Below are 17,173 nucleotides of genomic sequence, written 5' to 3'. Positions count from 1 at the left end.
TTCATTACTTGGCTGTGAGCTGTCTCAAAGGGAGATCCCAGACCCAGTTCTTTTACACGTTCTGCAAACGTGTAAAAGACAAGAAAGTAATAATACTGTTTTAAAACAGGTCCTCTGTTCCCAGTCCCACACACAACACAATTAACACATTATGACAGTCAGTGGGGAAGGGAATCAATCTACTCAATGGGGGAAACAAGATGAGACTCCAGAACACACCATTCACAGATATGTGGTCTCCTTGGCTGGAGGCAATAGAGGAGAGAATGTTTATTATTAGGAGTGGGAATGGGGGTAATTTACATACTTTGACACTCCTTTACCCAATATTATATTTAATCGGCTGCAAAGTATAGGCCTATATATTTTTTGAGGGTGTCCCTCAAAATATATAATAAATGGATGGTAGTTTCTTTGGTAGAAGTGTATTGAGTTAATTGATTTTCTCCCCATCTAGGGTGTCACACACACACACACACACACACACACACACGCGTTTGTAGTAGTCAAACGCGCGCGTACAGATGGGTAAATGGGTCAGAGGAAAAAAAGGTGAGATGACGACGTGAGTGACCATAGAGTTAAAAAAAAAAGTAATGTACACAATTCAGTAAAAAAATTACAAATAAATAAATAAAGGTACTCCGTTTCAGATGTAACTACAAAACTACAACCCATACTCATTAAAACAAATGAGTGTGTATGAAGTGTCGTTATAGTTTATTCAAAACGAGTGTAGGTGTGGTTTATGTTGTCACACGCCTGCTTATAATGTTGTCATTCTTTAATGAGGTGGGACAGTGCCATGACGCTAGTAATAATTCCAAGGATTCTTCAGTGATGTCACAACTAGACTGAGTCATGGGCACACCAGGGCTGTGGAAAAAAGAAAGAAAAGAAAAACAGGGCACCTGAATGTGAAACGCAAAACCGCGTCGTTTTTAAACTTCATTGCACGAACCTTTTGTCTGACAGAAAATAAAATAAAACCAATAATTATTATTAGTAAATAATTTTATATTTCGTGAAACAACGAAATATTAAACGCCCCCAGGAAACACACACTTCCGCTTGTATATGACGTCGCCACCGGTCCTTGGTATCTTCCATTCCCGTTGGTGATGAGAAAGGGGGAAAAAACGTACTCCAAAATGGCGATGAAGACCTGCTTGTCCACTGGAAAACAATAGAAACAGCAGAAAAGGGGACAGACAGAGTTGCCTCGGCTGTTTTTGTCTCGGACTGGGTTTCATTTTTTACCAACAAAGGAAAAACGCCCACGCCTCTCCACACGGACACCTCGGTCGGTCGGCCCGTTGCTTTCACACAGAGAGAGGGAGATAACTATTTGACGAGAACTAATTTGGTCAAAGTGTGTGAGGCAGCATCATCATCATGCTTTGTTTAAATGCTGTCAAGCTAGCTAGCTAGCCCAGAGCTAGCGTGTGATGCTACATCCGTAGCTTCAGTGCAGCAGCAGCAGTGTACCTGTTTATTAGCAGGGTTAGCAGAGCTAGCTTAGCCGAAACCTAAAGCTAGCTCCGCCGAGGAGAGGAGGATCAGCTGTTTGCTAGACAGATGCAGTAAGAAAAGAAACATCTGATTTTAAAGTAAGTGAACTCGCAACGTAATGCTTGTCTTTTTAGGCGAACCGAGCTCGCACTGAGCTTTGTCGCATGTTGAAATGTTGACCGTAGGTTGAAATTGTTTTATTTAGCGGATGGTTTTGTGGTTATATATATTTTTTTGTACACTTGTCAAGTTTGTGAGGAGCAGAAGGCAAGAGGAGCAGTTAACAGTTAGCTCTCTCCGGGCTAGCGCACAGCAGGCAAGCTAATCCGGCTAATGCGTTAGCAAAATAAACTTTGGAACAAGTAAAGCGATGTGATCTATATATTTACATGATGTGTATCAGCACGATGTGTTCGCCCGTGGCATCTGGAGGAGGGAAGTTAGCTTTACGAGGAAACTAAAAGGAAAAACAGCAAAAGTTATCTTTGAGTTATAGGTTGTTTTCGACGCTTGGCTCTCCAACTTTGATTTGTTGAGTGTAGGAATGTGAGAGTTTAAACCCAACAAGCTCATTGATGGAAATGTAGATGTAGATCTGCTACACGTCCACTGGCAAAGTGTTGCCTTGTTTGCATTCAAAACAGGACGAATGTCTGTTTTGTTGTTGGGCTTTTTTATTTTATTTGTTGTGTTACTTGACAAACAAGACCTTACGATGACTCTTGCCTTTACTAGTTTGATAACGAGTGATGGTGAAATGTTACGCAGAGAATGGGGGCAAATGCAGTTCACTAACGTTAAATTGATTTCTAATTGACGAAACTGGAGGAGGTTGAGTGAAATTGTTGGAGAAAACAACCCTTTCCGTTTAAAAAATCTTCTGCTCCTGTGACTAAAAGGCCATTAGCAAGACAAAGGTTGACTCTATGGAGCCAGTAGTGGATTCTTTGTAAAGGGGCAGGAGGGGGGGTGTATACACGCCCTTTACTGAATAGAAGCAAATTCAGCGTTTTTCTGGACGAAACCTGAGTCCGGATTGACGAAAAAGAACGAAAAAAAGGAGAATTGATTGATGATGGCGGATTTTGTTGTACCGCGACACAGCGCGGTGATGGAGAGGCTCCGCCGGCGAATCGAACTGTTCCGGAGGCACCACAGCAGCTGCGAGAAGCGCTACGACAACACGGCGCTGGATCGGCTCGACCTGGAGCGACAGCAGACCTTCGCACTGCACCAGCGCTGCTTGCAGACCAAAGCCAAGAGGTCCAACAAGCACCGGCAACCGCAGCCGAGCGGCGGCGGAGACCAGGCAGGCGGCGTGCAGAGAGGAGGAGGCCCCGGGGCCGGCGGCGGCAACAACACGGACCTAGGAGACAGTGGAGCGCCCGGGGAGCAGAGCAGGAACAGCACTCTGATTGCGGTAAGTGACCACCAGCGACCACAGCTGTACTAGGAGCGTGTTAAACCCACAGTAGGTCATACACTTTAAACATTATGCTCAAAGAGAGAGAGAGAGAGAGTACAACTTACGGGTCCACTTCATATCAGAATTGGCTTTATTGTCACAACTCTCTTTACAGGTTTACAGGTGTAAACCTGGCCTCTTGGCCAGTTCACACTTGTAACAGAGACTTCAATGTGCTTTACTGGTTACAAAAATAACCAGAAATAATGTACCAGCTCCATCGTTTTGGTGTTCAAGAAAGGGAAAACGAAATGAAGAGTGTTGCATAATGTAGACTTCCAGTGTTACAAATGGATAAATCAAGACTGAGAATTTCACTGTGTACATACTACAGACATCACACTAAGCATAACAGCCCAAGGGGGATTTCATCTAAAAGTGTGCCATTGATGTGGTCTCTCTTCAACGAGCAGAATGAAGGGAGCATGTTCAGATTAGTCTATGCTTCAGTCTCCGGACAGTGTGAGTGAAACCACAGTATTCAAAGAAGTGTGCAGCTGCAATGATTTGAAGAAGGAAAGTTGTGGCCATGCTGGCTGGTTGCTGTCACATGATCTCATTGTTGTCCTTTGCTATGTTATCTGGAAGTGTGTGGGGATACTATGCTGCTTAGCTTCCATCTTTCAAAATCAAAACACATGGCTCTCTCTAGGGATGTTGGCATAGAATTTGACTTGAAATTTGTTCAGCGCAATGTCTGAAATATATATGAAGTACGAGAAAATGAGCTGGATACTGGATTCCTTAGCTGTTATCAGCATGTTATTTTGTAATGGGGAAAGGTGGAGGCAGGGTGAGATTCTGTTTCCTATTCATGTGTGACTTTGTCACTTGTATCAAGGCAAGAACTTTACCATATTAGTCTTCGGTGTTGTTAGCACCTTTTTACAGCCAGACGTATTCTCAGTGGTCACGTGTTAATTAACTGTTGACACGGCGTTATGGAAGCTGTGGATTGGAGTCGGAGCTAATATCTCCACTGTAACTCCACTTGTTTTTAGCAATGACTCTGAAGCCCATATAATTAGCAATTATAAAGATTAAAAATATAAAGATTATAGACTAGAGATGGTGGTAGTACGCTACTCTAGAGAGGGTAGTTGGGCATAAAGTGTCTTCTTGGAATCTAACCTGGGACCTTCTGGCTGGCCCCCTCCTGTTTAAATGTCTTGGCACATCTATCAACAATACATACATACAATCACACATTGTGAATGATTACTTTATTAAAAAGTTTGTCATGCTAAAATGATAACACAAAATACTTGTTTCCACTGTACTCAATTCACCAGTGGCAGTAATGCATGAAACAATACAATATATATTGGAATAAAGCTTACACAGAGAAAGGAGGGATGGTGCAGGGTGTAGGATTCTACTATGGGTGTTCAAGGAGTTAAACTACTGTATGCTCAATTGTATTTTAAGGTCTTCCATTCTTTTAAGCTAGTTTTGAGTCTGGATAGGGAGTCGAGAACCTTAATGTATTTTAGTAGGTCATTCCACATTTTGGTGAAAGCATAGTTTGAGCTGAATTGAGGCACGTGGTCAGTTGAGCTCCTTCTGCTGCTGTTATACCCGTGGGCATCACTCATTCTAAAGAAGTAGTTCGACAGGTATCTGTGAGCTTGTAGATGGGCTATTTCTGCCGAATGTTCCCCCCAGAATAGGGACAGAATACGTACGACTACGGTTCGCGTGGTTGATGTTGTGCTTTCCATCTTTTGCGTTGTTCAAATGATGAGTAAAACTGGTCTAAACCGTATCTTTAATGCAGCATGCCCTAGGCCAGTGGTTCAAACTTTTCAGGTCAAGACCCAAAAGAGAGATTAGACGTTTGCCTGGGACCCAAACTAGTGAAAATAACGAGGCGTTGCAAGCTTGTAGATCGGCTATTCACTATTATTATTTACTTATTATATATATTTTTTTTATTCATGGACTTACTTAGATTTTTTTTAATGTATAAAATATATGTTGATAAAAAAAAATTGACACGCAAATGGGTCCCGAACCAGTGCTTTAGGCCATTCAGATTCCATCATTTAGAGTGTTAATTAAACCCATATTGAGTGTTCACGGGCAATTTCCTCTCGTGCTGCTATGCCGTGGCTGATCATGCTCCTCGTAGCCTGTAGCTCCTCGTAGGGAGCTACAGAAAGGTGCAGAGTAATGAACATTGACTGAGTTCTTTTTTTTATGCTACTATATAGTTTAGAGCCATTACAATAAACATTAGAAACCTGAGTGGAAATGTTGGCTACCAGGTGGACCCTGTTCCCTCCTTTTTCAGAATTTCTGTCTGTCAAACTGATGGTAGTTGAAATTAAACGGGTTGAGAATCACTGCTAGAGCCTTAAAAATCTTCTCCCTGGCATAACTCTTCAAATGGGGGTCTGCGGACCAATTTCTGTCAATTTGGGGGTCCTTGATGTAAAAAGTGTTTTGGATCTGCTATTTCTGGCGAAGTGATTTAGTGTAGAAGGAAAACAAGCAGTGTGACAGAACCAACTCAGATCTGTTTCACTAATTATAGAGGGTCTAAGTGGTTAAAGGTATTATGACATAATTTTTTAGGTAGCTGTCATTGTATTTCTCTTTTGCCCGTAGGCTTAGGGAAAGGGGGTGGGGGAAGAGTGTGATGAAGTAGTCAAAATGTTTATTTTGGGGTCCAGTGAGATTTTTGTATTGCCCTTTTCTTTTGAATATTTATGTCTCACCCCCATTTATATAAACTCTATGGCCCGATTGGGGCGCTTATGATGCTCTTAACTATGCGACAGCAGCAACACCAACGAGGCAGTGGAGGCACGCACATAAACCACTCCTCAGACAGGTTGCACACGCAGATCTGACACACATCTGCTTTCATCCACGCTTCCATGATCGGATAGCCTTTTAAATCTTATTTCCCATCCACAGGGACAAGCAAAGTGATATCACCGGCTTCCACCCGATCTATGTGGTGGTGTCTGACGAGGGTAGCTAGCATGGGAGCTAACGATAGTCTAGCTCATAACGTTATGGTGCGTTCACACAGGCAGTTGAAACGATGCAAAGACGCGTTGAGTTGATTTGGAGCAGCTACATGCATCGTTGCGCCTTTGCAACGTCATGTCGCTGGCTTCCTTTGACAATGAATGGAGGACTGCATCTTTTAATCTGCCCGTGTGAATGCAACATTCCCATTATGGTGCTTTCCATCCTTTCCCCAACCCCTCACACCCAATGCAGACGCAAAGACGAATATAATTTGGAGCAGCTACATGTCTTTGCATCGTCATGTTGCTGGCTTCCCTTAACAATAAATGGTAGACTGTATCCTTGCGTCTGCCCGTGTTTAATGGTACCGAACGGCCAGGTTCCGCCTCTTGGACTTCCATCATGCCAAGTGGCAACTAACTCAGTCCAAATGTCCTGCAAATCATTTTAATATTGACGACATTAACGCATTCATACTATTACTAGCCAACTTACCTCTGACAAGGAAGGATATTATATACTGTATGAGTGTATGGTTGAAATTTGAAATAGCCGAACAAATCCATTCCCCAGGCATTCAGACAGACGACAGTGATATGATAGTAATCCAAAAGACGGACTTCCCCTCATTAATCAATGCAGCTTGAAATAATATATCATATTTTGGTAACACTTTACAATAACGACCTGTTATAAAGCATTTATAAACATTTGTAGATGAGTAATAATCATGAACAATCATTGTTGACATCTGTAAATGTTTACCTAAACATTTATAACTGTTTAAACATCATTTATACGTTATTAGTAAGGTATTAGTAAGTAGTAAACCATTCACATAGTGCTTTATAAAAGGTCGTTATTGTAAAGTGTAATAAATAAATTAACTAGAGTTGCATTATAAGTGAGATTATACTTAACATTTAACTTATAACATTGAGTCAGTTGACATTGCGAGAGACTCACTTGCCCAAATAAGCTGATCTTCAAGTTCATGGTGGTGCGATGCATCACAGCACCGCATTCACCGTTGTAACTGTGAGCTTGGAGATCTGTGCATTTTGCAGGTTGTGATGTAACGTTTTTCACCTGAGGTTAGATATTTCCTGTTGCCTTATATGGTGTGAAATGGGCGTGGATGTTCTATTACACGAGGCGACACTGCGAAACGCTTGAGAAAGAGGCGAAATGAGCTGCAGCCGCGATACGCACAGAGGAAGGCAGGTACGCCATGTTTGAATGGCATGTGAGATTGAGGGTACCGAAAATACACCCTCCTTTAGTCACTTCATTTACACCTGGTTGTAAATGTCCTTGGGGTATTGGGCCCGGCCCCTATATCTATGGAAACATCAACCCCCTCCATCTACCAGAGAGAAGGCATTCTCTCCCGGACCGCCATCCCCCCGCACCGTACCCAAACCAGGAAATAGACCTTTACTTCATGGTTCACTCTTTAGCTGTATATAAAATGTGCTGTATTTCTCTTAGTTACACCAACATTGTTCTTGTGCAGTTTGTTTTCTACTTGTATATATATTAAGATGAAATATAGCTAAGCTCTGTGCTGAGCAAGTCTTTTGTTTTTGTTTTCTGGCCAGGAAAAGAGCTTGACACAGTAGACAGTTGGCTGGCTCACTGTACGTGGACTGATGGACTCACAGTACACCGCTTGAAATGGACGGATACAAACTGTTTGAATGTAGCATAGTTGTAAACTAGCAGTTGTACACAGACAGACGGGACAACGAAACGACATGCATAAACAATCCCTAGTGTTGTAGCATGGACCGGGTCACAGACCTGTGCTATTCCTCCTCTGTCATGCAGCTGTCTGCTCTGCTGACGAGCTGACACGGGCAGCGGAGAAGAAATGGAGAACCCGTTGTGGCCGGGTCTCTCGCAGCTTGTTTGTAAACGTCCTTTTTTTATTTCAGCTGATGAATGGGTAATGTAGTTTAGTTGCACAGTATTAATTCCTCATGTGCAGCTCCTAGTTTACATTTTTGTTTTCAAAATGCTATTTCATGCCGTCTTGTTTCTTCACGTCGACAGCAGACACAAACATTGACACCGCTTCACAGGCTGTCACTCATCATAACCTTGTACTGTCGTGTATGGTAAATGCCAATCGATATCCCTGACATGTCCCTTCCTAGCTTGCTATTTTTACAGGAACCATGCAATATGGCCATGTCATCGTCCATGGGGACTTTAATTGAGCTGGTCTCAGTCAGGACCAGGCTGTTTGTATTTTAAGCTACAAATGTTTCAGAAACCCTGCGATAGTGCTATAGTATTCATCCGGTTAGCTTATAGAACTGTTTACACACCCCACACTGTTTGGGCACTGTTGACAATATGACTGTAGCCCTGAGGGATGACTCAGGAGTATTAGCAGAAACCTCCACCCCCTGGAGACTAGCTGCCCACACACAGCTGACTCATCACTTTATCTGAGTGTAGGCTCTTTCTCCCTCTCCCTGACAATGGGCCCCATATACAACTTTTCAGCAAACTTTACTTTAATCTAAACCACTGATTTAAATATTTTGGTTTTGGATTGATGTCTAGGTTTAATGCAATGTTATACTTGAGGGGAGCATTTTTAAATTCTATTTGCTTTGAGGAAGAGAAACTGAGTACACTGTTTTTCAACCTCAGCTCCATGCCTTTATCAGTGGGAGTAATGGGTTGCAGAGTCTGTCGGTGTACTTGGTTCTAGTACACTGTCATAGTGAATGTGATATGGTTGTGCGGGAATGAAAAGCTACATGCATCCTCCCCTCTGCCACTAGGGCCAGAGGGGTTTTCTCAGCCGGGATTGCTTACATTGTTCAACATCACACAGTGGCAAATTGACATTTTGAATACAGACAGTCAGACAGACAGACACATACACATTTATTTGTGTTATAAACATTTTGACAGTGAATTATTACTTTAAATGCATAATAAACACTAATACAGATCTTACAAAACATCAAATAAGAGGACAAGCCCTTCCGTTTGTTACCAGGCTCTACTACAGCCAAGATGACCAGTTGATGGTGTCTGTAACTTCTTTCTATTCGACATGCAGGGAAAGTGGACTTTAATGAGCTGAACTAGAAACTAGCATTAAAAGATTAGATGTTTGATCGACTGGCTTTAGCTGTACATGCAGGGCGAGCGGGGGGGGGGGGGGGGGGGGGCAATGTAAATTATACCGTTGGTACCGTTGCACTCTCTCCTGTGAGAGTATAGGATGTCTTGACACGTTGGTGTGGGGATGAGAGCTGTTGCTGACTGCTGTATTATATTGTGACAATGAAGGCCTTGAAATTGAAGTGACCTTAATAATGCATAACAAAAATACTTTGCTGAAGCCATTTCTAAACATTGGAGGTCTTCAGAGTATAATGGAATGGACGCAAGATAAGTTATATGAAAACAAAGTCATAAATATCTTCTCGCAGTGTCCTCTTGCTGCCATCGCATAAGATCTAATCAGATCATTAGAGTGAAGCCTGTCTGCTCTGCTCTTGAATGCAAGCACCAAATTGTAGTATAAACGGAGCTGTGTTCGTTTAATCAGGCCTTTATTGCTTGTACTCTCTACTATCTTTCACTATATGGAAGCTGGTAAGACAGGGGCATGCGCAAAATCCGCAAAATGATTGCACATTGTGGTCAGCTCATAAAATGACGATGAGGCAATTATGTAATGATTGCATCAGTGTGCTGTAGCCCATTTGTTAGGATGCAGGTGAACAAAATAGTTTACACTAGTCAACATACCCAGCGTCCTGCCCTGAGGTGGTACTAGTCGACATACCCAGCGTCCTGCCCTGAGGTGGTACTTTGTATGTTGATGTGATATGAAGGGAAACAAACAAAATCCCTGCTCCATGTCAAACTGCTCTAGAAAATACTTTTCAGTAGGCCAAGTGCAGATGACAGAACCCAAAACCTGAAAATATTATTGCTAAATGAAGTCTCACCCTCTAGTGACATTGTGACAGATGATACTGAACATGGCCTTGTTGTTGTTTATGTGAGCGTTGACTGCTGCCTGTTTTATTCCTTAGAGTTAACATAACAAGTCCCGCAGTTCACACTACTGGTGAAATATAACGTCTTCATTACATATTTATTGTCACATCACATCACAGGTTTACAGAGGTGTAAATCTGTAAAACACCTGGGGAATTTGTTTTTGTGCAAGCTCCATCGTTTTGATAGTTTCCAGAAAGAGAAAGAAAGTTATATTTACACATGGTATTTCCACAGAAACATAATGTACATGATGTAGAAATAGGTGATGGTATACTAGCAGCATAGCAGTTGGTATAGAGGGTCGCAGTCCCTCACCTTTCAGAACAACGAGTGGCCCAGGACATAAATCCCAATGCATTTGTCCCATAGGCATTTCTTAAAGTATTTATTTAAAGACGGTTACGCCGCGGTAAAAGCCAACTTGGATCGTGACAAATCATGACAATGAACACAATGTTTTGGGCCGATCAAATAATTTATAAGAAGAAAAACAAAACGAATAGTGTTGTCTCCTGCATTTATTTTCTTCTTTCTAATCGGCCCAAAATATTGTGTTCATTGTCATGATTTGTCACGATCCGAGTTGGCTTTGTCCGAGGCGTAACCGTCTTTAAATAAATACTTTAAGAAATGCCTATGAGGAAAATGAACGGCGATTTATTTTCCGGGTCTCTCGAGGGGGCGGGACTGCGACGCTCTATACTGTTCATGACATAGACATTAGAGCAAGAAGAGTATCTGTGCGTTGTACATGAGATTAAAGGAGAATTCCATGCTAGCAGGCTTTCTTACTTTTCTTACCTTTCTTTGTAGTTGTTATGTCCCCACCAAAGAGGTCCAGGTGTTTTTTTGGGTGCAAAAACTCCTTATTGGCTATTTCTCTACCATAAGCCCTCAATGAATTGCATTAAATTGAATGGGAATTGAATGGGGCTATGGGGTGTTGTGCTAATTTGCTTATTTCCATCGAAATAAGTATTAAAGTGTGCCGCTTGGGATATTATTTACATTATGAAGAGAGGATATATACAAAAAATGGATGGAAATAAGCAAATTAGCACAACACCCCATAGCCCCATTCAATTCCCATTCAATGAAATTAATTTAGGGCTTATGGTAGGGGAAATAGCCAATAAGGAGCTTTTGCACAAAATAACACCTGGACCTCTTTGGTGGGGACGTAACAACTACAAAGAAAGGTAAGAAAGCCTTTTAGTATGGAATTCTCCTTTAAGGTGCAGTGTACCGGTGGGTGTCAAGTTCAACACCACAGTCCACAAAAGGTTGCTTTACTGGTCTAATCCACAGTCTATGAGGAAAGCAAAGTTCAACAGCAGCACACGGGTGCAATGGCGCCGCCCTGGGGGAGGGTTGAGAAAACGTATATGTCTTACAAAGTCTTATGCACACAGACGTAAAAATTGCAACAAAAAGGGAAAATGTGAGTGAAATGCTCTCCCTTCCCAACAACAATCTCTGCCGCCGATTCAAAATACTGAATCATGTGATCTGGCCCGACTGATGCCTGATTTGTGGACACACTACCCAAAATACGGCCGGTTATAGGGTACAGATGCTTCTTAATTAATGACCCGATTGCCTGACAACCTTGATCTGTCCAAGCCTTTATTGTGTGTTCCCTTCCTTGTCTTAGTTATTCCCTCCCTTGTCTTAGTTATAACGACAGGTTGAAAGTTGAAACATGGGAATAAGCCACTAAGGCATTATCAGTCCCAGTGTTGTGGGACGTTGTCAGTGCAGAGCCCAACCGGCCCCATGGCATCTAATCGGTACATTCTGCAGTGGCCTGCTGAGGATGTGCGTTCATCTTCCCAAGGCTGTCCCAACCCGTCCGACGTTTAAAGCAGCTTCAAAGAGGAGCTGATTTTTTTTCCTTTTTTTTTTTTTTTTGCATCTCCCCTCCTTTGGGTCTCGGGAAGGAATTCGGCACGCTCCCTGCTCCCCCTCCCCATCCACGGCCCTGGTGCTTGGTCTTTTGTTGTGGGGTGCTCCACCGCTCCCCCTTCGAACTATACACATGGTAATTAGATTCATGTGGCCCAGAGTCTGTGGTAGTCAGGAGGAGCACTGGTGGTTGGAAGTGGGGGGAGGGGGGGCGGGGGTGTTGGTTGTTGGAGGATTTCAGACCAGTTTTTCAGGTTGTGTGGAGTGAGTCAACAGAGTTTTCTTTTCCCGAGGAGGAGAGCAGAGGTTAGACACAGGGACCCAGTAAAGAGACGGTGTGGCTGCTGCTCTTTCTTTCCTCTATGTTCGTCTGTCTTTGTCGTCTCCACCAGGCCGAAGGCATGATGAGAGAGTATGTTTTGCACTCTGTTCGTCAAACTGTACACACACTCCCTGGATGCCACAGCTGAACTTCTGCCCCAATGCTTTCACATGGGCCTGTTATAGCGCCACCAGGAGACAGATCTTTGCAAAACACATTTTTTGACAGTACACCTTAGGTGTACCTACCTACAGATTTTGTCCAAACATCACACAAATCAGTACAGTCTCTATACTTTAGCAGTATAGCCATTAAACGAAACTGGTCTTTCAGCTCTGTTTTGAACAAAATGCCTCAAATCATGAAAACAGCATGTGATTTCCACGAAAGTTTGTATGCACATTCCCACTAGGCAGAGGAAGAAATGCCACTTAAAACTGTTCAAATCAGCCTCATGGTGGCGCTATAACTGGCAAATTGGTGTTTTTACCTAAACTGCCTATACCTATATAACAGTTCCACTGATTGCACTGTGCATGCATATTCCCACTAGGCTGAAGAAGAAATGCCACTTGCCATTTTTTCAAATCAGCCCATGGTGGCGCTATAACAGCCTTTACCTATAACCGATCTGCATAAAACTTTGTATGCACACTCCCTAGAGGCCAAGGAAAAACGTCTGGTCTGCATTTTTCAAATCTGCCTTTTATGTCACCAGGAGGTGAAATTCTGTGAAACATTTTATTTTTCTTTGTGATCCTGTTATAATTAACACACTACAAGTTCCAGCTACTGCAAGTCTTTGTCTATTGGCTATTAACTGCTACTTCTATGATCACTCAATACCAAACGATGCACGCCCACAACAAACTTTCCTGACCTGGTGGAGACCTGTTCTCCGAGGAGTCTATTTTTCTCCTCACTCTCTCTCTCTCTCTCTCTCTCTCTCTCTCTCTCTCACTCACTCACTCACTCACTCACTCACAAACTGCAGATCAAACAAACTGCGCTCAGTGCACATGTACGTTGGTGTCATTGTTCTGTGAAGATACCGGTACACGCATACCAGGCAAGCACAATCAAACGGTCCACACATGGATCGCTTCAGTGCATCGGAGCAAAGAGTCCCACAGGGGACCACAGACTCCTACCCAGAGGAATATAAGTTGGGGAAGTGAGGCCAGTTAGGTTCCCTCTCTGAGAATTCGATCTGACATGGCTGAAGCCAAACAACTTCAGCTCATTAGAAGTTCTGCTTCAGTGTTGGGTCCTATCATCCAGTCAAAAGAGAGATCAGGTGCAGTGGTTGAGGTTCTTGGGTCACCCCAAGTAACTACAGATTTAGCTCAATGGAATGAGATGTGTTCTGGATGCTATAGTTTGTGATCAGAGCTGATCTGATAAAAGGCGTCCGATGGCTAGCTGTTGGAGCTGGTAGGCAGCCGCTCCGGCCTGGATGATCTGCTGACATCACAAGATTCTAATATGTGCCCCCCCCCCCCATCCTTGAGTCTGGGATCTAGCCGGAGGATCTCAACTTGTCTCAGGAAGCTCTTTGTCTGTGTAACCCTGCCTCAGACAAATGGATGTTTTAGGCAGTGGTACAAATGCCCTAAAGGTGTTAGTATCCTGGGACTCTGTGTCCCAGCAAGTGTCTCTTGCTGTTATTTAGACATTTTAGCTTATACTCTTATCTCTTTCAGCAAATCATGAAAATGACCGGCTGGGCCTGCTAGGGACACTTCAGTCATGACAAATGTATGTGTGTCTCATGGACAGAAGTGGGTGTGGTATGTGTCTCTCATGGACAGAAGTGGGTGTGGTATGTGTCTCTCATGGACAGAAGTGGGTGTCACAGTGTCTGACTGGGTCCACATCCACAAGGCCACCGTGCTTTCTCCCCCTCCTGTGATGACCCTAACATACCTGTAAAGCTGTGGGCATGTCTCCAACACTGTGATGACAAGGGGCAGCATATCAGGCTACTAGGTTCCCTCTCAAGTTTCTGTTCCCAATTAATCACTTGATAAAACATGTGACAGTTGAAGCTCATAGCTTTCCCTCTGCCAACAAATGGCCAAATGTTACATGGTAGAGGTGTAATGGCATGCCCATGTGTCTGAGATGAGTAGTGCCCTTTTAGTTTTATTTTATTATAGCTGTGTATTTTTACCCCAATTTGAAGATGTGTATGTAATTCATCTGATGTGTTTTCTCCATTATTTCCATTTACCATTGAGAAAAACATGCAGGTGAGCAAAATAAAATTACTATTTCTAACAACTGGCTTGTCTTGTCCTTCCAGCTCCAGGAAACTGTAAAAAGGAAGTTGGAGAGTGCAAGTTCCCCGCTGAGCAGAGACCAGGTCAATGGCTTCAGCGACGGCTACCCTCCCTCTAAAAAGACCTGTCTGGACAATGGCACAGCCAACGGTGGCCTCCCGCCACACTCTCCCATGGACACCAAGCATGGCATTTGCAGTGGCGGTGGCATCAGGGACACGATGGTGTCCAATGGGAACCATGGTCGGGGAGGAGACTCTGGGGACATATGCAGTGCAGAGCAGGAGTTCAGGCTGAAGGAGATGAAGCAGGAGCCAGACGACATCCTACCATGCATGCTTCCGTCGGGAGGAGGGGCCGCCAACAGCCTGTTCCCTGATCTCAACTTGAACGAGCAGGAGTGGACAGAGCTGATGGAGGAGCTGAACCGCTCGGTGGCTTACGAGGACATCCAGGACATCCTCAACGACGGCTTTGAGGACCGCAAGGACCCACCAGACCTAGCGTCGCCCCCGGGCAGCGGAGTGGGTGCTGGGGCGCCTGGCGCCTCTGGAGGAGGTGTGGGAGCAGGTGGGTTAGGAGGGAGCCAGGTGTCGTCCGGCCAACCGTCCCAGAGCCTCATGCCACCAGATCTAGTTAGCGTCAAGGTGGAATACTCCCCAGCCTCGGCCTTTGAACAGGACCGCACTGGGTCTCCGCAGATCCGACCCACCTCGTCCGGACCGCCAACAATCCCTACCAACTCTCCCGTCACCAACTCCAGTGCCTCGTCCCCAGCTATGTCTCAACCACAGCAGCCCCAGCAGGCACCTCCCTCTAGGCAGCACCAGCCTCCAAACCACCTCCTAAACTCGGGACCCCAGGTGTCCAAAGACCTGTCCCCAGCGCAGCAGCTTCAGCAGCTTGCGGCGCAGCAGAGAGCCCAGCAGATGCACAACCAGCTCCAGCAGCAGCAGAAACAGCATCAGGTCCAAAAGCAGCAGCAGCAGCAGCAACAAGCAGCAAAGTTCCACCCCCAGGGATCGCACCCCCATCCGCCATCTTGGCCTCAGACTGTCAACCCCTCCCAGAGTCCACTTGGGGGGAACTTTGGGATGGAGAAGCCAAGTAGTCCATCCCTATTTCCACAGGACTTCAACCCAAATGCCCCCAAGCAACTCCTGATGCCTGGCCAGGCGAACAAGGTCTCGCCCAAGGCTGGTGCTGGCGGTTATATGCCAGGGCCTGGGGGCCACCCCAACATGCTCGGCCACCCGGGTTCAGGGGCCCCTCTCAGCCACCCAACGCCGACCGGAGGCCAGCCTCCTTCCTCTATGCTCAACTACAGCAATACCAAGCCACTGTCCCACTTTGAGGCGGGGGCCTCGGGTCCTGGACCGCCCCGTGGCCCCCCCAATGCACAGAACCAGCCCAAGGCAGCACTCCTGTCGCTGCTCAGACAGCAGCAGCAGATGAAGCAGAAGGCGGCTGGCATGCCCTTCAGACCCCACCTACCACCCCATGCACAGGTAAGAGCCTGATGTCTAAATGACTCTATAAACCCCATCTGAGTTTTTGTGTAACAGTACATTCTTTGTAAAGCTTTTTAGTTTTGCCTGGCACATGCCTGGCACTTTGCTGCAACACAACTGTGAGGGACTTAACATGTGCAACAATAGATGACAAAAATTGCACATCCGTACGGAGTATAAACTGAGCTTTAGGTTTATGTACTCCTAAGTTGCACTTAGTCTTGATTTACTGTCGGCTAAATATGAGTGCTGCGAATGTAAGTGTGGAGGTTAAAATTGTCTTAACACTTTTTCTGCCCGCTAGGTGGCATTGACTCCCATTGTAACAAGCCTCCGTTTCATTTCCGGCTTATCGGAGAGGAGGGGGCTGTTGTTGTGAGGAGTGATCATTAGCATTAGCACATAGCCTTTACCTCTCGTCAGAAACGGTTACATGTCCGGAGCGTTGAGAGACAAAGTCACAAATTAAATCCGATCATCGGATGTGCGACGGCTCACCATGGACAGTGCTCGCTTTAGAGATACAGGGCTTTAAAAATCCTGCTTTTAATGGAGATAAACGGAGCCTGGATGTAAAAATCCCATAGCTGGTGAGGACGGAGGTGTTGAATAGCAACCGAAGCAATGATAAAAGGTAAATTGACGGTCGCCGCTTTCATATATGTGGGTATATGGGGGGTTACGAACATGTACGTAGTTGGGACCTGCCGTACCCTAGCCTAGGGGGTATGGCTAATCTGTCAGTCTAAAACATGGCACTGGATAAAACATTTAAGGACCAGCCAAGGAGTTTCACTGGCATCAGCAAACAACCCGGCTTTCATAACTAGGCCTGCAGCACATTCCATGGCCATTTTGTGTCCACACACACACGCACACACACATGCACACAAAAACACAGCCCCTCCAGTGTACTGTTGGTGTATGATGGAGTATGGTGACCGTGCTACAATAGTGAACAATAAGGGCTTGTTAAAAATGAGCCATAGTCGTTCTGCTGGCATATCCAGTTCGAAAGAGTGGATTTCTTTTTGTACTTTTAAGATTGAAAGGCTAGTGTTGGCGAGAATCCTTAAAAATAAGTAGTTTTTTCTTCTTTTCTTTTAGTGCTCAACATAATAGGACATCACATGTTTATTATATATGCCTTAGCCTG

General features: G+C 44.5%; 1 protein-coding gene across 3 annotated transcripts in view; it reads left to right on the top strand.

Moving 5' to 3' along the window:
• The first annotated feature begins 1,136 nt into the window (after positions 1–1,136).
• maml1 (mastermind-like transcriptional coactivator 1) overlaps positions 1,137–17,173 on the top strand; it is a 29,255-nt gene continuing 13,218 nt past the window's right edge. For 2 of the 3 annotated variants that reach the window (XM_083786057.1, XM_083786056.1), the window contains exons 1-2: positions 1,137–2,932; positions 14,530–16,014. In XM_083786057.1, coding sequence (XP_083642183.1) covers positions 2,585–2,932; positions 14,530–16,014 — 1,833 coding nt within the window. In that variant the 5' untranslated portion in view covers positions 1,137–2,584. The remainder of the gene's footprint in view (positions 2,933–14,529; positions 16,015–17,173) is intronic. The other variant, XM_083786058.1, reaches the window with a different exon arrangement.

Source organism: Protomyctophum parallelum, assembly GCF_964188405.1.
Source record: "Protomyctophum parallelum genome assembly, chromosome: 16".
NCBI lineage: Eukaryota > Metazoa > Chordata > Actinopteri > Myctophiformes > Myctophidae > Protomyctophum > Protomyctophum parallelum.
The sequence above is the reverse complement of the archived record's forward strand: the minus strand, read 5'-3'. Positions and strand labels throughout refer to the sequence as shown.